The following is a 24,626-nucleotide window of genomic DNA, read 5'->3' as shown; positions in this document are numbered from 1 at the left end:
ATGGAACATGCAATCTATAACCTAGAATTCTGAGGGCTACAGCAATGGCAAGCAAAAACAAGATTATAAAGTACCTCGAAAAGGATTCTCTGATGGTGTACGTGCATGTGGCTAAGTCATTATAACTTCAATGAATCTACAGATTAAGGTGAAGTAGCAAACCCATCACAATACCAATGAACCTTATAGAAACTGGTTAGGCGAGTCAATATACGAACATATATCCAACATCACTTCAAGTTGTCCATACGTATTGAGTCAAATACAAATTGATTTAATAGAACCAAATTTGTCTAGATTATCTTGCTCATTGCAAAGACCATCTTACTACTCCCAGGTAATTTTAAAGATGATACATAACAAAGTTGAGCTTGGAGTGGGGTTATTGTGAAATGAAGAAAGAAACCTACAAAAATGGCAAAATAAGAAAGCTCATTTCTATTCAAGACAAAATGTTGTCTGATCCAAATTTCAATGACAATAATGGACTTCTATATGGATTTCTTGAACTATGGAATTTGATCTCGAAAGCATACTTAGCTTGTCCGCAACTTAAAATAGAATGGGAGATACGCAGAAAGTTACAACTTAAATCCAAGGCTAAATTCTTGCCTACCCAGGAATAAGACTGTAACTAAGAAGTATGAGAGACTAAATAAAGATGGTCACTGCTAAATTCATCTCATGGAATACAAAAGGCTCCACATTGCTTACACGATCCTGTAACTGAAGAGAAAAGAGGAAAACTAAAAGTAGTAATAAAAACAAGAAGCTCCACCTACGATATTTGTGTCCTCGAATACATAAATTACACCTACAATACATCGACAAGACTAACGAGGGGTTTGATCAAACCTGATCAAAGACAATTCACAATGGCTGTGTTACGTTGAGGAAGGCCCTGCCATGGAACTCACCTTCTTGAGGAGGCCTTCAATATCGCACTCCAATTTGGCTCTCATGTCTGGGGAGAGATTGTCTCCTGACTTCTCAAGCATTGATGTCATCATCTGAAGATTTTTCCTTATGAACTCTATAGGTGGTGCATCACCTGCTTGATTTCCTGATTCAGCAGACTTTGATGGGTTCAGAGTGCCCTCAGAAGCCGGATAGGCCAGTGCTGTGCAAGCCCTGTCCGAGTCTGATGTCTTGGGGGGAGCTGAGAGATGATAAAGCTGATATTTTAAAAGAGTTGGGCCAAAAATGTTGTTCTTCTTTAAACTCCGAACGGCTTCCATAGCGTCGACGCTTCGGAGGAAAACTATCTCAACAGTTGAATCTTTCAACTGTATCTCCGATTCCTTCAATGATCCAAACTGGCTAAACGTAGTAATAACTTGCTCCCGCGGAGGCAAGGGAGCTTCTGAAGAGAAAGTCAAGAGAAGAAGAGATCCTAAACCTTCACCATCAGTTTCAACTCTATTATAGATATATGATCTGCTGTCAGAAGGATTTGGATGGTTCAAACTAGCTTGACCTTTTCTCCTCCTCCTCCTTTTAGGTTTAGGCTGCGGAGGAAGGTTGTTAGTCAACTGGGAATCTTTCCCTTGACTGGCGTCAGTACCCGTTCCATTGGAATAAGATAAAATAGTATTTGGATCTGCCAAGGGTGATTTCTCCTTCCTCTTTCGCTTTTTGCCCCCAGATTTGCTCTGATTCTGGCCAATGGTCTGATCTTTCACCGACTGGTTAGGCGCTCCTGCAAAATCGACATTATTTTGTTCTGGAATTACAGCAAATGGTTGTGAAGCTGTAACCTGTAGATCAATGAAAAACGAACCAGGTTTATTGCTGTCATTCACATTTACATTTATGAATTCAGTAGACGCCTTTGAATGCTCCTTAGAAACTCCACGTTTCCTTCTCTTTTTTGGCTCATGCTTTTGCTGGGAAGCAACATGGCTCACAGCCTGCTGATCTTCAACCAACAAGCCAGCTACGGTACCACTTCCATTTAAATCTGGTATCTCAGTTGTTGGTTTACTCTGAGGATGTGCTCCATTGTTCTTTCTCTTCCTTCGCTTTGGTAAACCATTGGGTGAGAGGGGTCCAGCCTCAGGTGAATCTTTTGCGAGTAAGCTACAGGGAGAAAGGGCTATGTTCACATCTGACAAGGCAGAAAGGGACTTAGTCTTCAATCTCCCCAAGCTCTCTTTATCTTTTTTTGATCTAACATTAGAAGTCAAAGGGGTTTTTTTCCGTGCATCTCCTGCAGGACTTATTTCAACTTCTCCAGTCAAATCCACATCACCAGACACTGGTTTCATCTCTTCCATTTTCTTAATAGAACTTGCGTGACTTTTTCTTTTCTTGATCCTGGATTTAGCAGCCGAAGAAGCGTGCTGCGGCTTATCCTCTGACACCTTTTCCCCCAATAACATTAAAATTCTAAATAAGGAGAAAAACTGAGCAACTGTACCAAAGTTGTTGTTTTCATTTGGATAAAGACAATCTACAGCAGTAAAATGAAGCTCAGAAAGAAACTCAGCTAGCGATCCACTCATCAAGTCTTCATTATCAACGAATTCTCTACACAAGCTTTCTTTATCTTTGTTTGATTTAACATTGGAAGACGGAGGGCTTTTGTTGTCGGCATCTCCTGCAGGACTTGTTTCAGCATTTCCAGTCAAATCCACATCACCAGAGACGTGTTTAGATTTCGTATCGTCCATTTTCATAATAGAACTTGCCTGACTTTTTCTTTTCTTGATCCCAGATTTAACAGCCGAAGAAGGATGCTTAACCTCTGACACCTTTCCCCCAAGAAAAAATAAATCCGCAGCCATTGCCTCATTTTGACCACCATTGACAGATTCATCATGAAACATCAAAATTCTAAATCTGGAGAAGAACTGAGCAACTGCATCAAAGTTGTTGTTTTCATTTGGATAAAGACAATTTACTGCAGTAAAGTGAAGCTCAGAGAGAAACTCTGCTGGCGATGCACTCATCAAGTCTTGATTATCTGGAATATCATTACCACTGGTGATATTCCTGTACCACTTCTTCCAGAACCTGCCACTGCATTTAGATAGCGATGGGGTTTCATTCTGGCCCTCAATTGCATTTTCATCCTCGCCTTCACCAGAAATTTTAAGAAACTTAATATCTTCTGTTTCAGCTGGCATAACTTTCCGTCCCCAGTTTATATACGGAAAAGACAAGTACTTGCTCTTCTTCCGCTCTCGAGTCTCAGACCTCTTTTCAAACATCTCTTTGCTCCCATCGTCAAAGTTTTCGACACCAGAATCCTTAATTTCATCTGTTAACGGATTGCTCGCCTCTTCCTCGATCGGAGAACCCATTTTCACTAGTGTAACAGTCTGTAATTCCAATACCAATTATAACAATACGACAGAAACCGTATCAATTAGAAACTCTTACAAATTACACACTAAGCAGAAGCAACTTATTATAAACTGTTCTAGGATAAACTATCAAAACTTAAAAGAAACATCTTTCAACGCCTCATACCAAGATGCTTTCACCTGATCCTCATTTGAAAACATTTTGGAAAACCAGAAAATAAGTACAAAAATCAAGAGAGTGTTTGAGAGGGACATTTACCAAAACCAAACATAAACCTTAATTGACAACTCCGAATTAGTCCATAATTAAACACAAAGGTTAGAAACTGATCTAGCATACTTAAATCGAGTTCAAAATATTCCAAAATGTGTTCATACTTACCAAACCTTATCGAACACTTATAAATTTACCCAAACATAATGAAACACTCCAAAGACTAATAACCTAATATGAAAACTTAAATCCAATTTCAAAGAGGAACAGAGCAAGTACACTCGCTGATTCTTACCAAAAAGAGCTCTGAGCTCTGCTGGTCAGTTTTCAAAAACGTCCGAACTTGTAGATCTGAACCCTATGGGTTGTGGACAAAACGATTCGAAAGTAACCCAATTCGATGCCAAACCGAGTGTGGGTCAAAGTCGAAGCTCGCAGAAGAGGTGAGGAACACTGCAAAATGGGTGTTCACGTCGAAGGCTAGCTCCACCGCTTAACTATATCGTCACCGATAAAAATAACGCCTTCACAGAGCGGGTCGTGAAACCCAGTTTGCTACCATCGAAAATATGCTGAACGTATGCGTTCGGTGCGTAGCGACAAGTCGCCGGGGTCTGCGGTCTTCGCTGCTGCTCGTTGGTGAGGTCGCGCAAAGATGGGTCATCAAAGCTTGAAGTTCGCACCCGTGGTCTGAGGTGATCGAGGTCGTTAGAGACGAAACTCGAAAAGAGGGCGTGAGTCTGAACTCGGTGGGGAGTGCGCGAAGTCGTCGGAGCCGGAGGGTTGCCAGCCGTCGCTGGAGAGAAGAGGGGAGGAGGTGGTTGGCAGTACAAGGTGGAGAAAGAAGAAGAAGATGAAACCCCCCTAGGGTTTCTTTTTTTCTTTTTTCTTTTTTTTCCTTTTTTTGTTTTCTTTCGTCTTTTACGCTTTTTTTTTACTTGCTATATATGACCTCATAAATAGGTTTCCTTCCTTTCTTTTCCTTTTTTTTTTTTTCAATTTAAAATTTAAAATTATCCATTTCTGCCTAAGTTATAAAGGAAAATTAAATTCTATATTTAATTAGATACAAATATTTATAAATATAATAAAATAGATTATCCATAATTATTTGTATCCCTCAAAGTCTTAGATACATACAAAGTCGTATTGCAATGTGTTTATAAATATTTTTGTATTTTAAAATGGCCCTCAAAATAATATATAAATTAAATCTTTTAATAAAGTCATTTGATTTCAAGTCTCCGTTATTCTAATTGAGCTTAATAATTATTACCTCCATTTTAGATATGTTAACTTAGTTTCTATCGCCTATTTCAACATGTATCGAATGAGAAAAAGTTTTATTGATAAAACCTCATAAAATAAATAATTAATATGGTTTTATAAAATTTTTAATTTAGAAAAGCTTTATCGTATCATAAAAACTAAATTTTAACGCTTTATGATAATTTGATGAAAGATTAATTTTAATAAACTTAACTAGGTTTATGTCTAAGAAGTGAAGTTGAATGCTCTTTTAGATTCAACATCACCTTACAAACATTTTGCTTCATTAAAAAATTCTGTCCCTATTTTCACGCGTTTCAAAAGATTGAATCAATATTTTTATTCATATATTTTTTTAAAAAAAACTATGAAAAAAATAAAGGGAAAGAGTAGTATAACATTAAATAATAGGCATCTTAAATTTATAACAAAAATATGACCAACTAGCACAAGAAAGTAATTAATTTGTATCTAAAAAGAATTTCTCTAACTTAATTGGTTGGAGTATAATTAATTGAAGAAAGATGCACATCATCTTATTTAAGGTCAAATCTTCCAACCTAATCTTTGTACTATATCCATGTATACATATACATATATATATATATATATACTCATTTATTTTGTAGAGTACATTTAATTTAGAATAAAATGAATCAGAAAACGAATTTTGAAACAAAAAGAAAAGACTTCTATTGATATATAAACTATTATTGTTAATCTAATTAATTATATATTACAAATTCTATTAACCATCAATTTAAAATACCCCAAAAGAACCTTTTCCCCTTTTATTCCTTTTTATATAAAAAATGAAAATATTCGATAGTTATAAATAATTAACTTGTAATTGACTTTTTATCCAAAATGAGTGAAATCAACCAAATCACACCACAAGCCATAATGAAAGAAAAAGGAAAGGGAATCAAGATATTATTGTTGTTTGTTATTATTACTTTGGCTTGTTTGTAACTACATGGTTCCAATAATTAATTGTAATCAAATAAGTTATATTCTAAAAATTAATAATTTAGAGGTTGTAAAAGTTAAATTTGTCCTAACTGGCATATCTAGTTATAGGTTAAAAGAACAAAGTGAGTCGTAAAATTTTAAATTTTTTTAATAATAATTAATACATTCTAAAATTTGATTGTATTTTATAAATATTTTCATTCGTATTCTTTTACTTTTCAAAATCTCTTATAAATCGGGTGATATCGAGTTTGAACTAAAAAATACATGAGGTCCTAAAACTGTGAATTGAATTTAATGTATAATGATAAGTATTTGCATTAAAAAGCTAAAGAATATTTCCAAAATTCTGATGAAGAAACAAGTGAGAACTTAGGAAAAGGCTTCAATGTGATGGTTCATATCTGCAAACACAGTCATATATGTTTCCTTTGATCAATTTTTCTGCCAGCCTCTGATTTTTCACCATGGCAAGCTGCAAAAAAGTAAATACTTTCTTCATGAAAAATTTGAAAAGAGAAAAGATTCTTATAAAAGCATGCGTCCAGACAAGATTTCACAATTATTCGAGAGTCACTTTTTTTTTTTTTTTCTCAGTTTAAATTCTAAGAATACGATGTTACAAAACTAGTGAACGTTATGTCACCTTCAAAGCATCACATTTAAATTGGGCATTGAAGTTTGTGTGAAGAGCTCTCCCCATCCCTTCCAAGATTACCTGCAAAAGGAAAAACTCTGATTATCATGATGCGTTTTTCTCTTCCATTTTCTTCTTTTCACTTTATAGATTGATGGTAACCCCAAATTCTTCTTGATGTTTGACAGAAAGTTTTAGTTTATTCTATTGGTCGTTTAAAACAGCCTTTTTCTATGTTAACCCTCGCTATCTCCTCGGTTCCTAGGCAGTTGCGTGTCCTCCTGGACGATGATGATTTCTTATTCACAGCCCTTATTTTTTAATAGATTAATTAACACCACATTTGAAATTGGAAGAACATATTACCAAATCAGCGTCTTTCGCTGCAGCAGCCAACTCAGAGCTGACTTGTCTTAAATCTATACATGGACTACCACACCCATTTTCAACAACCATCAAGGGAACAAAAGATGATCCCTCTTTAGAACCGTCTGCAGAGTCGATCATGGCATCCACAATCAATCCCCCTGCTTCAGCAGCTCTACGAAGTATGTCACAGTGCTGCAAGTAAAAGATTATGAGTTAATTAACTGAATGGCAATATGAGATATGACCAAGATATAGATTTTCCTCCCATTAAATTGAGATGTTTCTTATAACGTCTCTCTTTGGAGCATTTCAAAGTCTACAATGTTCATAGCATATGTTAGAAACAAGGAAACAACAAAATACCTTGAAGGAAGTAGTTATAGCAAGAAAAGTCAACAGCAAAAAATAAGACGTCTGTGAGAAGGATGAGAAGGGTTCGAGTATAGTCGGAGTAATTAAATATTTGTGCAAACAGGTCGAACATGCTAATAGCAAGTTTCTGATTTGCGGGGAAGTAAAGTACCTTGGCAGCCTCAGCTACAATGTCAGGAAGCTCCATTGCGGTTACATCATTTAGGGCAGGAAGGGAGTTTGCAACTAAAACAACCTGGAATAAATACTCCCGATCACTACGGAGGGCATACTTTAATTGGGACTAAGTGGCACAGAGTTAAAATTGTTACATGGAAGGGACTAGACATGTATTCTCTCAAGATGCCGTTAAAAGTTTCCTCAGAAAAGACAACGTTATGCATCAACCTACAGATTTAATTTTTCATTCAGTATAGCAACAAGGTAAACTTACTTCTGTTCCTCGTCGGAGGAGTTCCCTTGCCAAGGGAAGCATCCCTAGAACAACATCAGCACCTGAGTTGTCCACAAAGAGAAGAGCTCTTTTGTGTGGAAGGGGTCTCTCATCCCCAGACCCTAACATTCTCTCTCTGAAGGCATCAAAATCGTCGACCTAAATCATAAGAAAAACTCAATCAACCCTGATTAGAAGATTTAGCAGTTAAAGCACAGTTGATGTCTTTCACCACACCAACTCCCGAATTCAGGTTTGGTTACCCGCCATGGCCTCTGCATCTTATTGCGACTCATTCTGTAAATCTCAATTATTGTCCCCTTGTGATAAAGATCAACACAAGCACGAGAACCCCAATCAAAAATGTTTGCAGCAAGAACACCTTCGATTAGGGTAAGCAGTCTTGCTTCCTGCAAATTAACAAGCAATTTGATTTTTCCATGTGTAATAAAGTTCACAGGGTTGGGTGCTATGTTTGATGAACAATAGTCGTCAAAAAAAAAAAAGAGAAAATTGGAGATGCATTATAAACCATATCTTTCTTTGAAGATAGACTGATTGGATATATTACCATAAACAGAATATTTAAGTTGTTAACTTATAATTTGCTGGACTCCTAGTGGACAGGATAATAGTGTAAAGTCTTTATAAATACCTCATTCATACTATCAAGTTCCAACAGCAGGTCAGGCAATACGGCAAGTGATGCCTCATTTTCCCTGTTCAACCGAGAAAGGATAGTGTGTGAAGTAGGTTGCAAAGTAGGAATTCCCTTTTTTCTATATTAGTTTCGGTGGGGGTATTTAGAAGGCGGGAAGAATGAAAAATAGTTGTCTAGAGAAACACTTACCTCTGCTTTATGCTTCTATAGGCATCAAAAAATTGGAATTCCCTCAAGCACTCTTCCCTCAGTTCCAGAAGATTAGCCAAACCCAACTTTCCATATGCCGTAGGTTCCTCCATCAACCTATTTAGAAGCCAGAATTTGGTAGGATCGAAATTTTTAGCAAAGAACAGGTAACACTAAAACATAAAAGTAAGAGTCATGTTTCCTTTTGTTTCTCTTGAAGTTCAATAATGTGGGGTCAAGATTCTAATATAAGAACTTTCATCGGATTATAAAGCCTGTAACCACTTAAGTAGAATATAAATTTTTTAGAAAAGAATAGGTACGGCAATTTTTAGCAAAGAATAGGTGAGACTAAGGCATAAAGAGATGTTCTCTTTTGTCTGTTTCGTTTGAAGTTTGGGGGGGGGGGGGGGGGGGGGGAGAAGCTTTATGGTGTAACCTTTTAAGTCAATGATATTTATTCACATTAATTACTGTCTAATATCTTTTTTCAGTGGATTGTTTCAGATGGCTACCAGGTCAACCTTCGTAAAACTATCGAATACTTTACTTTAGAGATAATTATGACAAGGTTTTTGATTCTCCAAGATTGGATTCATCACTTTGATATCACAGGTCACAACAGTCTATGTGAACCTAAGTAAATGGCAGAATAACAATAGCGGGTAAGTGGCAATGGTGACAAGTAGAATCAATAACCTAGAGTGAAACCCCTTGAATTAATAAAGGCAGCAAGTTTGGGTTGGAGATGACGGAGGAGTTAGCAAACATAAGGATGCTGAAGCAGGATATGGTAGCCCATATAAGAATCCCAAGAACGAAAAAGGAATGGCAGATGAAGGAAATTGAAATTGGATCTGCCATACGAAAGAACAATAGGACAGTAGTGAAAATAAATTGAGCTGAAAGAACTATCATAGAGGATCTTAAGATTCAGAGGTGCGCCACTCTGCATGATGGATTCAACTCGAATTGAACAGAGAGATGGATTGACCAACAACAACAACCAACGTGTACATAATCATGTACACAGAAAATGATTAGAGAAGCTTCTTTCCAATAAACTAAAATGCAACTTTTAAAATTACAGAAGGCGTTAAATTTGAACTTTTGTGTTTTGGAACCCCAAACAACCCATTATCAGTAAAATATAACCATGCAGCATGTATTAGTCTGAAGTTAATGGAGTTACCTCCTCAAGTGGGCAGAAAATGCCCGAGCAAATGCATCACCCCTTCTCTTGGCATCATCAGTCCCTCCTTCGCTTGCAACAGCCTTACATATCCCAATAACAATTTTCTCAATCAGTAAAAATTATTCAGAAACGTGTAAGCAAAACTGTTAACTAATCAGTATATTGCTCATCAAAAAGTCTAAGAGAAATAAGATGCTGTGTTTCTAGGGTAACAGAAAATCAATTCACGACATTTGTAATCAATGTTGATCGTAAATTCATAAGGAGAAAAATGCACAAATAACTTATAGTAGTGAAGTAATGGAGAACTTTGGTTTTTATAAGGCCAAAGAGACTTCTCATGAAAGCTCAAAAGCTTCTAATTTCTAAATGCAGGTAGAGTATAGTAAAATACAGGATCTTGTGTCTTTTACTGTCTCCCATAATCATCGATCACAGTACCCTCATTTCCAAATAATAATAATAAATAATTAAATAAATAATAAAAATCGTTGGCTAAAATATAAAAACTGAAATAACTAAGCAGTTCCTTGCTATTTTGTACAAGAGGTATATTTGATTCTGAGAAACTGTGACTTGTGAGAGAGAGTGAGAGATAGCACTTAAGACTGTGATTGTCCTTGCCTTATCAACAAGGTCCGGTACATGCTCTGAAAGCACGGTGAACCAGTACCTGAACATGGACAAATATCAGTTGTTTCTAGTTAGAACTCATAAAAACTGTTCAAACAATGATTTTCAGAAAAAAATGAGATGAGCTCTATCAAGTACTTACTCCAACTCACTGTGATCAGAGAGATCAATTGTGTTGGGCTCATATCTGCAGAACACACACGTATGAGAAAACTTCAAGAATATACAATAGAATCAAAAGGATTAAATCTTTAACTAAATACTTCATGCATTTTCTTCATCCAAGAAACATCAGCAAATAAGTTTGAGCAAACTGGGCTGCTGCATTCTTTGACATGGTTTTTCTTCACGTAGCTAATTCAGCAAAACTATTAAACTAATAAAATACTACACAAGTATTGCATGACATAATCTTAATTCGTGGAAAGAGTCAGAATCTGTAGTGAATAGCCTACTAAAAGTCCTGAACAATAATAACGAAGACAGAGGAGAGAACGGAAAACATGCAAATGGTTAAGAAAGAATCTGGTAGGAGATTATTCGGTGCAATAATAAAGGAAGTTGAATATGTATAACATACGTCTTTGGATCAGCTAACAGTGGAAACACCTCCAAAGTGGGAACCAGATGGAGTACACCAACATTTAAGGCACTTGCATCAGATCGCAAGGTTTCTCCTTTGGATAAAGGGACTTCAAAGCCTCCAAGTCCAGTAGTTCCAGGGGGAGCCGTAGGGACAGGTGCAGTAATTTCTGTTCTCTTCTGCAAGAATTTCTCCATCCAAGAAATCTGCAATTTTGTAGATGCCATATTTACAAACTCATGGTAAAACCATCAATCTAATTCCACTATAATTTCGGAGTTACTTTGTAATTTTTACTAATAAATTTAGAATGTATTTTCATTGTACTAAAAAGAATTATGTAGATAACAAATCGTCAATTATGATTTGGTATAGTTAGCTAGACAATTTATAGTGCAAAGGACAAGTCATGATGCTAGAAACCAGTAGTTGATTAATAGACAACTGTCATTGATATCGAAAGAACAAGGCATCTGCAAAAGTAAATGGCACTACTGTACCATTACAGGGATAGAACAAATTGTCGATTCCTTCATCTCATATCGAAATTTCATTTGTCATCAAACAATTTGCAATTGTGAAGAAAAAAAGATTCTTGAATTCATTTCTTCAAAAAATAAATGAAAAAACTGTTATTAGTTAAGTTGTAGATCAAAACCCCACGATCTACTCCCCAGATTTAAACATCCTCCAGCCTCTTTTCTACTAGACATCCTAGCTTCAGATGATAATTCCCAAAGTGGATAAGTGATCGTAAAAAGGTTAGGAAATTTTGAGATATGAAAAAATAGAAAAGATAAAATATCACTCAAATGAAATTTACAATTACCCAAGCTTTCTGACAGAAGCCACTTCGATAAACCAACGTGACTCCAATGTAAACTCTAAGATCAAATTGAAACTTTTCTGGAGTCGATTGTGCTTACCTTCTCATTCAAATCACCAAGTGGAGGCCCATGAACTTTCCCTCCCGTGTATGGTGCACCCATTGGAAACCTTTCAACTAACTGATGGGCCAATAGATCATCAAGACCATGCTTTTCATAGCTCATGAATGCACCTAAGGCTCCTAAGAACCCCTCATGACGCAAGAACATCGCTTGTGCTTCTCCTTTTGACCTAAACAAAATGTACAGTTCAATTCAGAAAGTAAGAAGTAAAAAATAAAGAAATTAAGATAAGATGACAATGAAAAATAGAAATTTATTAATGCAGATTACCAGAAGTGAACTGCGAAGGAAATTGTATCCATGGTATAGGCATGTCCCCTGATAAAGAATCCTCCAAAAAATATTCTCTTAAGCCCAAACCGTAGAGCATTCAAGTACGAAATCTACCAGTAAAAATCCAAAATTAGATCTCATAAATGAAAAATGCTTACCTAAGAAGACATTCCAATTGATGATGTCATATGGCTAACTAGAAAAAATGTGACCTCCAACAACCATTTGAATCTATTTCAGTTCTTCTTTCACCTCTTCTAACATCTCCCGATTGAGAATGGGGAATCAGGACTGGAAACTTAAGCCAAAGGAAATAAGGAGTCCATCCAGACAGTAATAAGGAGGCATACAGCCTTCATCCATTTCTAAACTATCAGCTCACATAATTTCAGTTTATTTTTGTTTTATATATAACTGCCGTATGTACAAATGAACAACAGGACTTGCAACTTTATCATCAGACTAATTCTTCAGATGTAATATGACCATTGCTTACATTTTCATTAACTAGTTAGACATCTCCAGTTCTTCTTCATCACAGACCTTAATCATGCAGACATCCTTGTTCAATTCTGGCCTTCAAGCTATATTCTTCAAATAATTCTTGATCTTCTCAGCCCTCTATTCATGTTTCCTAGTCTACACTTCATGTCTCTAAAATGAAAAATAAATTATTGAAATCATACCCTCTCCATTATACTCAAAAGAAAGACCGCTCTAGTATTCCTGAAAATTCATAGATTAATTCAGACATTTTGAAAGAAGCTTATGTTTGGCTTCTCACTTCCTCAACAAAGTTATAGTAGCCTCCTTCCCAACCTTCCAACTCTTCCTCACATTCATTGATCACTCCTCCAAGATCAGATGTCATTTTAACCAAAAGTATCATTAGCTCTCCTACTACAGAGGATCCTATCTTCTCTCCAATTGTTCATAGTATTGAATCTAATGAAGCATCTAATGTTAGTGTCAGGAATGAAAATTCAGAAATACACGCAGATGACCTAGAGATCGGTGAATTTTCTGGAAGCATTTGAAAATAATTTTTCAATTAATGATAAAAAGAGTTCAGATGAAATTTTCCAATCAGCAACGTATCCTTCAATCCTCCCAAATTTCATTTTTTATTTGAGGCTCGTGGACCATAAATGAAAGAGAATCAAATCACTCATCAGTCACCACAAATTAAGATCTAATTGTGTTTGACACATCCATTTGATTGTCCAGTAATGAAAATTACTTCTCGGTATTCCAAAGGCTTCGAGGGCTGCTCTTTTCATGTCGCCTTCAAGGTCCTTTTCAGTTTCAATTGTTTATACATTCTGGAGTTTCAAGGTTGCCAGTTGGATTAGTGAATCCCTTTTTGGAAGATTACAGGGGCTTTTATTTTGGGCTTGAAGTTTAGCGTGGTTGAGAGCTTTGAATTGGTTCTTGATTAGCATTTCTCTTCTCACCTTTTCAGAATTTGATTATGATTTTATGAGTTTCTATTATTCTCTTATCAATTTATTTCAGTTTGTTGCTTTAGTTTGGTCAATATCTTCTAGTCGGTTTGGGAATTCTATTCAACTTCCAAGAGCAATGTTCTCCAAATTCCCTTGGCTCCTCCCTCCTTCAGTCTTCTTTTGTCAAAGCTCGTTGTTCTTGGTTTCAATTTCAGTGCTTTGGTTAATAGTTGTCATTTGGTTCTTTGACGAACAAGATTCAGCATTATTTAGATTGTTACTATATCCTTTGTAACCCTTCTATGTTATTTTTGTCTTTAGTTCGATGAGCTTGTATTCATTAAGTAGTAGTCTCTTTTCATTAATTCAATGGAAATTGTTCCTGTCTTATTTAAAAAAAAAAAAAAAAAACCTCCTTATTTTTCTTTAACAAGAACAATTTTTTAAATTTGTTTCCATTGATAAAATGATAAGAAGATACAACCTAAGGCATGGGAAGTTGGTATTTCTGCTCCATATACAAACAGGTATATGAAAACATGTTTGGGGTGCAAATTTCTTAAAAATTACTTTATTTAAAAAAATTAAAGTAGTTCTTAAATATAACTTTAAAAATAAGAAATTAAAAGTAAAACCTTTTTTCCCTCAGAATCACACCCCAAACAATTCTTAAAATGTCCATGGCAGCATAAGAAATGAAATCAAGAGAACATAAATCAATTTCAAGTCCTGACTTAAGAGTGAGGATTTAGTATCTGATGATCTGGTTGATTTTATTCAGTTAACAGTCACGTGATGACTCAATGATTGCCTTAGCAAAGCAGAATCAGTTATTTCGATTTACTTGTACATTAAGATAATTTATCTGTATCGAGTTGGACCCCTAGTAAATTTTGATTAGATACCGAGGGATCCAAAAGTACTTTTCCCATTGCAGCACTAACCTGTCCAATGTTATATGAGATCATTCGCAAGAGAGACAATGAGATATCTTCTGGTCTGTAATCCTCAAGCTCCTTGTTCACTGAGATGGTCTTGCCAAAACTTGATGCAATTGTTGACGCAGAGAGACCAATCTGGATCAGCAAAAGAGAATAATAAATAAGAGACTTTTATAAACTGATAAAATAAAGAACAGTCATTAAGCGATTATTCATATATTACGTCAGAAGTGCAAGAAAAGAATAATAATATCAACCAAACAAAAGAACAATGTTCTGCACATTTTAACAAGAACATGTTGAAGAAGCAATGACACAAACCTGAAAAGAAACACAACAAGGAATTTGAATTTACATTCAACGCACCTTAGAGTAATCCATGCCACCATATATGTCCCCAACAAGCATATCAATTGTGCTATTATCTCCCTTTTGACTAAGCTCTAACAACTCATCAAAACTAGAGCAGGGTAAATAAATGTCAAATTATCAAAAATTTTGTACATGCACAACATACAACAGCATAGTTACCTATTACATTTTGTTAATAGTCTTCCCAAACCCCAGTAAGTGCCCCCTCCAACATTTGTCCCACTAACTCTCTGAAATTTCCCATCACCATCAACCTTAAAAAGTGCAAAGCATACTTTAGTCATCCTTAAGATGAAGAGAAAGAAAATTGAACAAGGTAAAGCGAGAGTAGAGATTAACAGAAAGCATTACCTTGATCATACTGACGCCAGATCCAATGTTAACAAGCAGATAAGGAAACAATTCGTTGTGGTCAAGTTGCACAAACTCTTTTTTACCCTCCATATGAGTGAAAGCTTCATGACGTATTGCCTACTAAAACATTGTTAACAGCTAGAGGTATATAGGCATTCACACATGACTGCTATCTTAAAAGTCAACTACATACATAAGATCTTAAAATAATCAATAAACAAGCTCAAGGATCAAGCCCTCAAGCCTTCAGAATAATTAACATGCATTCATCATAGAAGTTCAGAAAGAAATATAGATAAAAATAATTCAATGCGTAAATTGGTCCATCTTAAAAGTTCTCACTCTTTAAATAAATTGGCATGATGAAAAACAAGAGATTTGTGGGCACAAGAAGAAAACAAAAACGAAAAATTCAAAACTTTCAGCTTAGTGAAAACTAACGTATTAAGTAAAAGAACTGATGAAAAATAATAAATGTGAGAATTGAAAATGCAGGCATAGTCATCATTTATTTTACTATAATGAAAAATAAATAAATCGACAAAAACACAAACTTTATAATAGCAAAAAGAAGTATTTGAAATCCACCTTTAGTAGAAAGTTTGCTCCAGCCACAAGACAATCCATCTCATCTTCTTTTTCAATGCTAACTCCAAGTCTTTCTTTAAAAAGATCTGCGAACTTGTATGCCCCTCCACCTGTAGCCTTCTTGCAGAAATTGTTACAGGGCAAGAAGCATTATCCAGCCCATGCACAAAAAAGGAAGCAAGAGAGTAAGCCCGCTGGGGCCAGAATGAATCAACCCAATAGGAAACAAAGTTCTCCATTTGACAGTTAAAGCTGACTGATACATGCAAAGGAGGTCCTAGGAAAGAACGTAAATAGCTGAAAATAAATGATATTACTGTAGAATAGTAGTTCTTCATCAACTCCTTCACAGAAAAGTAGAACACGAATATGAAATATAAATTAGTCCTGAAGCATTCTACTTTACATTCTGCAGCTGCTAATATTTTTTGGGATTGCTTCTCAAAGATACACAGATCTGATACGAAGTGATATGCTATCATATTGAAATAATATACCTTAATGATGGCATTTTCGTTTGCTGGGTCATCTGAATGCCAATGAGGTAAATCATTGCAAGCTGAAAATGTTTGTGCATGGCAAAAGAAAAAGAAACTCAGATCATCTAAAAACTATGCATGAACTAAAAGTAGGATGAAAACATACATACCACCACGATGTAGCTGCTTGGAATGGATGAAGTCTAAACACTCGTTGATCTTGCTTGTCTCAAACTTCACAAAATGAAGCCTCCCGCCAAGAACTGGATAACTTCTTCTATTACCATTTGATAATCCCAGTCTCTGCTTAATGCTTCTCTTTCTCTTATCATCAACCGATTGATCTTCATGTCTAGAAAAGTACACCAATTTGATGAGAGATCCTGCAAATTATGAATCAACGCTATCATCAACTCCCTAAAGAAACAACTGTGAAAAACTGTGTTCTATATTAACAATAAATTCCCATCTTTCAACACTTATCTTATTCACTTTACATTTGATAAGTACAAGAATGGACTCGATGATGATTTGTCAAGAAAAAAGTTATGCCAAAAGTAATGTTGTCAAGAGTTGGAAATTAACTAAGAGTGAAGGGAAATGAGCGGTGAACAAAAAGGAATGACCTTTTTCATTCAAAAGCAAAACGACTACGTTCCCTATGATTTGATTGGGATACGCCCCACACTATATTATTTTTCAATCCTTATACTAGGTAGAATCAGATTCTCCAATTATCGTAATATATTATAGTAGTTCAAATTAACTAACAGATTTGCTCAGTAATTATTTATCAATAAAGAAATGTGAATGGGTTTGTTCATTCTCTTTTAATTCTTTAATTATCACTTTCTATTTATTTGTGATCATGCCAGCCATTAGTTAAGTATGTCTCTACACATACAGAAAGTTCAGATTTGGAATCTAACATGGAGAACAATACCAAAGAAAATATTTGTTAATGGAAACAACAAATATGTTTCACGGTCACTACTAAAAAGAATTTCAATGACTTCCAGAAATGAAAAAGGAGAAGAATATACGTTATGCTTTACCCACAAGAACTATGTTCAACTAAAGTCATCTCGATCATAGTGTCACATTATTAGCTGCCTCACTAAAATATGGACTCCGTAAAGCTAATTTTATTTTAAAATTCACCTTTTCTTCACACCCTTCAGAAAAATCCCTCACAATAAACACATCATAAGATTCAACCAAAAAGGGGGAACGGATAAACAAATAGACATGGAATATACCGCCGATGTCAAGAGCCAGGTGAGATATATCATCAGATTGGTTAGGCAACAGAATCGTGGGATCTCTCTCCTCAAAATTTCCCTGGATTTCTGCTTTGCTAAGGTCTAGCTGTGGACGAGAACCTGACCTGTGAATGGAATTCCCGGTAACCGGAGCCATATCCCTCTCACCACCACTCAGCCCAGCTTCTTTGTCAACAAGCTGGTTTTTATCATCAGGTTCCTGATTCGATCCCTTTAAACCACAAAGTTCAGGATGTAGGTTTTTCCCAGGACTAGCCATTAATACCACCAAACCTTCACCACCCAGCTGCCTAACCCACAACTCCTCAACTTTACTTGACCAACCACTCGTCGTACACCTACAAACCCAACTAAAAATTTATAGATACTTGTCATTTAGAAGAAGAAACGCCATCCAACTATGACGATCTCATTTTCTTCGATAAAAAAAATACAAAACGAAAACATAAACTTAAATCCCAAAAAAAATGGAATTCTTGCTTCTAAGGCCCACTTTCGAAAAATAACTTGCCTATTACTATCTGACGCATATAGAAACAAACTCCAAAACAAATATTCAATTCATTTGACTTGAAAAACGAGGCCGGTAAACAATCAAAAGTAAACGAAAGTAGTATGAATTTGAACTTGGCCAACCCGGGAATCTTGTGGTCACAGTGTGTTTAGAAAGAACGGAAGAAGTAGAATGGATTCGGATTCTGATCAACCGACGGCCGACCGGTGATATGCAGTGAATCCAACGAATCGGCTGTGGGATTTGAAATAGAAATGGAAGTGTTGGTGAAGGTAAAGGTTGGCACGACGAACAGCAGTGAACTGTACCGGAGATCCGATGACCGGCGAGCAGCTTAGTTTAGCTCCACACAAGTCGCGCCACGAGAAGTCGTGTCACTGTTTGGCTCGCACTCAGAGGAGCGTAATAGATTTACCACTTTTTTCTTTTTTAATAAAAGTTAGCAAAATTATATTAAATAATAAATTTTATTTTTATCTTTTCGTATTTCATTTCCTTTTTCATATCTATTTTTGAGAAAATTACTTAAAAACAAAATTTAAATATTTTGTTATTTTTTCTATTCTTGATGATTTAGTATTTAGACACAAAGGTAAATTATTATCTAAAAAATATTGTATAGAACATTAAATAACCTTTAAAGAAAAGTACACACATAGAGAAAAGTTTTCTAGAAAGACATGCTCTATTTATATTGACCTACATGTTTAATGAACATATAATTGAAAAAAAATTCTCTACCAAGCTTCAGGAAGTACTTTATCTTAAAATCATTAATAATCTATCTATATTTATATCATCTAAAAATACTAAAAAAAAAACATTTCTTTCACTCATTTACCCGTTTTAGTAATTTATGGTAATTGTTTTAAAAAAAATAATAAGAATTTTTTAAATAAAATTTTTAAAAATATGAACTTTGTATTTATTAAAAAAATAAAGAACAATACTTTTCCAAAAAAAAGAAGGTTAATTTTTAAACTTTCATGTAAGTAACCATTCTTTTAAAAAATATATATAAATAATAGTTTTGTATCCCAATTTTCAATGAGACAATTCTTCTCACTTTTCTTTCTTTTTTTTATTATAAACAATTTTTTATGTGTCTTTTTTAGGCAAGAGAAGCTGATGCCTAGAATTTTTGTTCAACATACTGTACTCGCTTCATATGGTTCGTAGTGAACAATAATATATTATTCTAAAAAGTTTTTAAATATACAATAGCTTTATTTTCGTTATAAAGATTATATTTTCCTTTGATTTTAAAACGTTGATTATTATTGTATTCAAAACATTTGCCCTTTAGTTTTCTTAAAACCTCGATTTTCATGCATTTTATAATCATTTTATATTTTGTTTATTTTTTTATTTTATATAAAAAATAAAGTTATTTTATATAAAAAAATAAAGAGAGTGATCTATCTTAATAAGATATCATTTTTCTATATTTGAAAACGATCTAAATAGTCATATTAATTAAATTAAAAAATAATAAGAAGAAGATCATTGAAAACAATACAGCATTGAACATATTTTATCGAACTATTGATAACATATTTTATCGAACTATTGATACTGTTATCATCTTAACAATTAAACAGATAATCTATGATGTATAGAATCTAAAATTTTCGATGGTTCATAAATATTTAATTGGTTCAGCAATACTTGAAAATATCCTGTAAAATAAATTAATCTATATTTTTCATTTTATAAAAAGCAAAATGAATGTAAGACTTAATTAATATACACGCACATTACCAACATGAGCATGATTAAGATTTATTTAGTATACAAGTACATTGTCAACATGAACCAATTTCATTCCAATTTATCCACATAGTTGATGAGTTGGTTCCCATTAAGAAAAAAGACCATACATTCGAAGCTCAATACAATTAAAAAAAAATAAAAAACATCATCAAATGGATAAATGACTAATATAGATACCTCGCACACCAACGCAAAAATTAACTTCAAGAATTTTGAACTGCTTAAAGAGTCCACTTAAAAGAGTCCAAATCTAAAGGTCACATGTATTCTTTTATCTTCTACAGATTTTTTTTTAACCAAAGTCAGCTTTAAGAAGATGAAAACAAAAAAACCGCCATCTGAACCGGCTAAATACACAGCCATTGAAATAGGCAACGAAGTGTCATCGAACTTCCAAAAGTGGGCTTGAAGAACCAAAAATCCAACGGTCTAACACTACACTTCCTTCCAGATCACAGAAAGGGGGAAATCGAAAATAAAAGCACAACATAAAGTAAAATATGGTGATAATTATAAATTAGGATTGACATCCCATATTCAGAACTGAGCAGAGAACTCGCACCTTGGACAGCAGATATTAAGTATAACAGTTTTTACATCATTTACAATCATTGGATGGCTAAGCATTTGAAGCCTTCTCTACGGAAGAAGATTCAGCACCATTTGCCAATTTTGCACGCTTGGCTTCATAATCTTTAACAGCAGCCTTGATAGCATCCTCAGCAAGCATGCTGCAGTGCAACTTAACAGGTGGTAGGGAGAGATGTTTTGCAATTTCCCTGCAGAATTATGTATAAGCCATGTTATTTCAAAAGTCAAAACCTCAAAGCGATAAGCACTTGTTAGCACAATAACTGAAAGGAGAATGCTGCGTTATAGAGAGAGAAAAAACCAAGTAATATTATTAGTTTGACATCATGAACTATTTTCCAAAGGTTCTCAAAGCATTTAAACTAGAAAGCTTCTTCTTTTTCTGTCACCCTTAACCTGCTGACTCGTGACATGACCGACTCTGTAGCAGGAGACATCAATTTTTGAAAGGAATGAGATATTGTAATACGGAAGTAAAAGATATTGGAACCTTCACTGAAGGTAAAGACATGCATCATACAGTGTACAAAGAAAGAAATGTTGTTAGACGTTAGTTGTTCTATAAACAGAAACAAATTCAAATTCGGATGGCATAAGCTGTAGATAGACAGCAAATTTTCATGATGGTCAGCACTGGACGTTCACAAAAAAACAAACATTTATTACCTTTAAACCAGATGATCATATCCTATTAATTATGGATGAGGGAACAAACACTGAAATGACTTTTGAAGTGCTTTTCTGCTTAAAAGCAAAAGAAATAAAAACAAAAACTAAGAGGCCCACTGAAAGAACTTTAAAATGTTTGGTTCAAGATGTATGAAACTTACGAATTTTTTATGGTTAAGGCTTCTTCCATTTGCTTCCCTTTCACCATTTCTGTAGCTGCAAATTCAAAACCCACGTATAAATAAAGGTCAATCTACACATATGACCATATCAGGACAAAAGAAGGTGCTTGCCTTCGGGCCTTTTCATTATTTTAAAATATAAATTGGGCTTTCTTTTTCTTAGTTCAATTTAAGGTATGTATACTTATTAAGCCGAAATACCAAAAAAAGGTGTGTTTTTTTTCATATTCCCAACTAAACTATCCTTTATGTATCTTTTTATATCTAGGACATTACCAGGGGAAAAACAAACAAACAAACAAGCCCCACAACTTTTCTCCAGCCTTGAAGTGCCTTGAGGCTTACTGAATAAGACATAACACCTCAAACACATTCACTGTGACAGATGAGACATACTGAACTCGGTAAAAGTATCCAAAGCTGAGAAAGGAAGAATGCAAAAGAGAGACCAAGCCCTTTCTGATCCCAAGTGAAGGCAAACAAAAAGATACAGATTGTCATCTTGCAAATTCTGAACAGTAAAAAGAGAGAGAGACTGGCACTTCCACCCGCCTTAGCTTAGGAGAACCCCTTTAGATGATCATGACAGGACTTCCAACGTCCATTGAGATTGACAAACAATGGGACTCGCTATGTTGATTTTTCTCACGAAAACTTCCTATATTTTGTCCCGTCTAAAGACTCAGAGCTATTTATCCAAAAACCATGCTAAAGAAATTCAGGAGCCAGTCGTGGGATTATTTTCTAACTAGAGTAACTCGAATGGAATAAAAGATAGTAATCAATTTATTCCAAAGATTCCAATGGAACCCAGATATCAAATCCGCAAAACGATTTAAAAGACAGGTGCGACGTTTAAAAGCCCGCCCTATTATCCTATGAATCTAACAAAGCCTCAAAATTTTTGGCTGTCAACACATACAGCATAGTGATAACACTTCACAAAAGACCACCTAAAAAGTCAATAAAAAGAACTCAACACAACAATGCCGATTAAAAGAAAATCAAGAAATACATTCAAATCACAAAATCCTACACTAATAAAAATATAACTCGTTCCTAATTCTACACCCTCGTTCTAGAAAAGCATAATGAAATAACACAATGATTAAACCACCATAATTACGCTCAACTCAACATATCTCAGGAACAAAGTCAAAGAAAAGGAAAGAAAGACGTACCCAACGACGAGGAAGCAATTGCAGAACCGCAACCGAAGGTCTTGAAGCAAGCATCTACAACCTTACCAGTCTTCTCATCAACCTTGATCTGAAGCTTCATAACATCACCACAGGCGGGCGCACCGACGAGACCGGTGCCAACCGTCGGATCATTCTTATCAAACGATCCAACATTTCGAGGGTTGTTGTAGTGATCAATAACCCTCTCGTGGTAGAACCGCGGAACGATTTGAACCGCCGGTGACGGCAAATCCCTAGACGCAATCCCTAGAAGCCTCTTCGAACTAAACCTCAACATATTTACCGATTTCGTTTCTCTCCTCGAATTCGGGAGACTAGTTTTTTATGATTTCTTCTCATCTGCCCTATTTATACTCCCTTGCGATAATGGCGGTGATCAGTTATCCTGTAAACACGTGGACGGTCGAGATCAATTCGAATTTTATGCCCTTTTGTGATATCTTCGAATCTTTTCTCACGATTCAACTGGACAAGGGTTAAAGTATCTTCTCTACCGAAATATCGTGGGCTTTATTTATTTGGGCCTAATTTCCCAATCTTTTACATACATGGGCCTAAATGGGTCCGGTTTTATATCTTTTATAGATGGGCGATAATGGGCCTAGTTGGGTCATCAACCCAAGGTCATGGCCATTAACCATTTTCATATTTAACCCTAATGGAACATTATGTTTCACTTTCCCTTTAACCCCTCACAATTGTTCCTAAAATTAATCTAATAGATATTGGCATTTACATCCTCGAGTAACAAAAATTAAAATATTTGTTGTTACATGGATATATCGTACGAGGATTCAACATCGATATTAAAAATTAGTTGATATATCTCCAATATCTTTTATACAAACTCATAAAAATGTTTAAAAAAATCATATGCTAATCTCAATATGAAGATATATACTAAACTTAACATCGGAAGTGAAAACAATTTAATTAAACATTTTTTAACTTCATTATTTCACCGACGTATCTATAAAATTGAAACTTGGATATTGACATTGACGTTAGTGTTTTAATTTTTAAATTTTTCTATGCAAAAACTTCCGTGTTGAAACGTATTTATAAGATATAACTTCGAAACAAAATGAAAAGATGTATGGTAGGGTCCTACAAATTGTACATGATTGTGTGAAAGACCAATGCTCATAATGCTCATAAAGTTATTCTATATTGAAATGTAGTGAAGTTGCAAATTAGGTTTTGCATATATTTATAATATTTTATTTATTTAAAATAATAATAAATTACTTTTCATAATTAGAGGTGGAACTTGTAAGGATCAATTTGATGTCTTGCCTCACTAAAGATTGTCTAATTCGAAGTTGTAGTCCACTTTACCCACCATAAAATGCTAGAAAATATCACATAATTGATATCATAGATTTGATCTTAATTGTTGTATAGTTATTTATTATAAAAGATGGATATTACTTGATTGAATGGGTAAAGTCTATGGTGGGTGAGTTGGGACTGATGTCATCATTTTTAGGCACATTCCCTTCTCAGGGCAATGAAAGATCATGTATTTCTCGTTTTTAGTCTCCTTATCTATAGTGATTTACTTTGTTATCGTCTCGTGATATTGTTTTGTAGGTTGTGTGTGTGACTCCATTTCCTGAAAAGAAAAAAAATGATTGTTTCTTATCTTTTAACTTTGAGTCTTTTTATACATATATAAAAGAGGTATTGACATTCGAATTACATCATGGAGTGGGAAAAGCACAACTTCGTGTCCATGAACGAATCATCCATTATTTATATAAAAGATATATTATCTTAATCCAATTGATAAAAAACCAAATTCACATCTCTAGCATTCTTCTAGTTTAGTTTCTCACACGTGACAAGCCTTGACTTATAGTAAAGTAGGATCCACATGAACAACAAATTCACAAAATTCTTTTTATCCACGTACTTGCCAAATGCAAGGACATACTATATTAGGAAAGCGATTAATTATATCGGTTTATGTGTACATTTTTAAATTGTAAATAATTATTATACTATACTTTAGTTCCACCTCTTAGTAAATATGGGACCATTTGAACAGTCGTTTATTTATCCAATTCTAAACTTATTACAATCGAGAGGTCGTTTCTACCATGAATCGACATCTTTTCTTTTACGAAACACAAAGAACCTACCTATATAGGACAACGGTCTAGACTTTTAACA

At 34.7% G+C, this 24,626-nt stretch overlaps 3 protein-coding genes across 4 annotated transcripts; all 3 read right to left on the bottom strand.

Annotated features, from left to right (window-relative positions):
• Window positions 1-649: 649 nt before the first annotated feature.
• Window positions 650-4,445, bottom strand: LOC103483527 (serine/threonine-protein kinase ATM). 2 transcript variants are annotated; one of them, XM_008440220.3, is made up of 3 exons: window positions 3,818-4,445; window positions 1,781-3,323; window positions 650-1,699 (listed from the first exon to the last, which is right to left on the bottom strand). In XM_008440220.3, exons 2-3 carry the CDS (start codon window positions 3,303-3,305, stop codon window positions 885-887), a joined length of 2,340 nt encoding a protein of 779 aa, XP_008438442.2. In that variant the 5' UTR covers window positions 3,306-3,323; window positions 3,818-4,445; the 3' UTR covers window positions 650-884. The 2 variants fall into 2 exon arrangements, with proteins under 2 accessions (XP_008438442.2, XP_008438434.2); XM_008440212.3 differs by having other exon boundaries at window positions 650-3,323.
• Window positions 4,446-6,056: 1,611 nt separating this feature from the next.
• Window positions 6,057-18,446, bottom strand: LOC103483541 (pantothenate kinase 2). Its single transcript, XM_008440234.3, has 23 exons — window positions 18,157-18,446; window positions 17,497-17,858; window positions 16,408-16,620; window positions 16,256-16,317; window positions 15,759-15,875; window positions 15,168-15,287; window positions 14,976-15,070; window positions 14,811-14,904; window positions 14,448-14,579; window positions 12,056-12,168; window positions 11,762-11,954; window positions 10,833-11,041; window positions 10,395-10,439; window positions 10,244-10,292; window positions 9,617-9,699; window positions 8,425-8,541; window positions 8,230-8,293; window positions 7,838-7,984; window positions 7,575-7,733; window positions 7,293-7,376; window positions 6,767-6,961; window positions 6,410-6,481; window positions 6,057-6,238 (listed from the first exon to the last, which is right to left on the bottom strand). The coding sequence occupies exons 2-23, from the start codon at window positions 17,777-17,779 to the stop codon at window positions 6,149-6,151; spliced, it is 2,736 nt and encodes a 911-aa protein (XP_008438456.1). The 5' UTR covers window positions 17,780-17,858; window positions 18,157-18,446; the 3' UTR covers window positions 6,057-6,148.
• A 1,850-nt stretch (window positions 18,447-20,296) lies between these two features.
• On the bottom strand, window positions 20,297-22,875 carry LOC103483550 (iron-sulfur cluster assembly protein 1-like). Its single transcript, XM_008440246.3, has 3 exons — window positions 22,431-22,875; window positions 21,229-21,283; window positions 20,297-20,586 (listed from the first exon to the last, which is right to left on the bottom strand). Exons 1-3 carry the CDS (start codon window positions 22,726-22,728, stop codon window positions 20,427-20,429), a joined length of 513 nt encoding a protein of 170 aa, XP_008438468.1. The 5' UTR covers window positions 22,729-22,875; the 3' UTR covers window positions 20,297-20,426.
• Between the last annotated feature and the right edge of the window lie 1,751 nt (window positions 22,876-24,626).

This window comes from Cucumis melo, chromosome 12 (genome assembly GCF_025177605.1).
Source record: "Cucumis melo cultivar AY chromosome 12, USDA_Cmelo_AY_1.0, whole genome shotgun sequence".
Classification (NCBI taxonomy): Eukaryota; Viridiplantae; Streptophyta; class Magnoliopsida; order Cucurbitales; family Cucurbitaceae; genus Cucumis; species Cucumis melo.
Note: the sequence above shows the minus strand (reverse complement) of the source record. Positions and strands in the feature narration are given on the sequence as shown.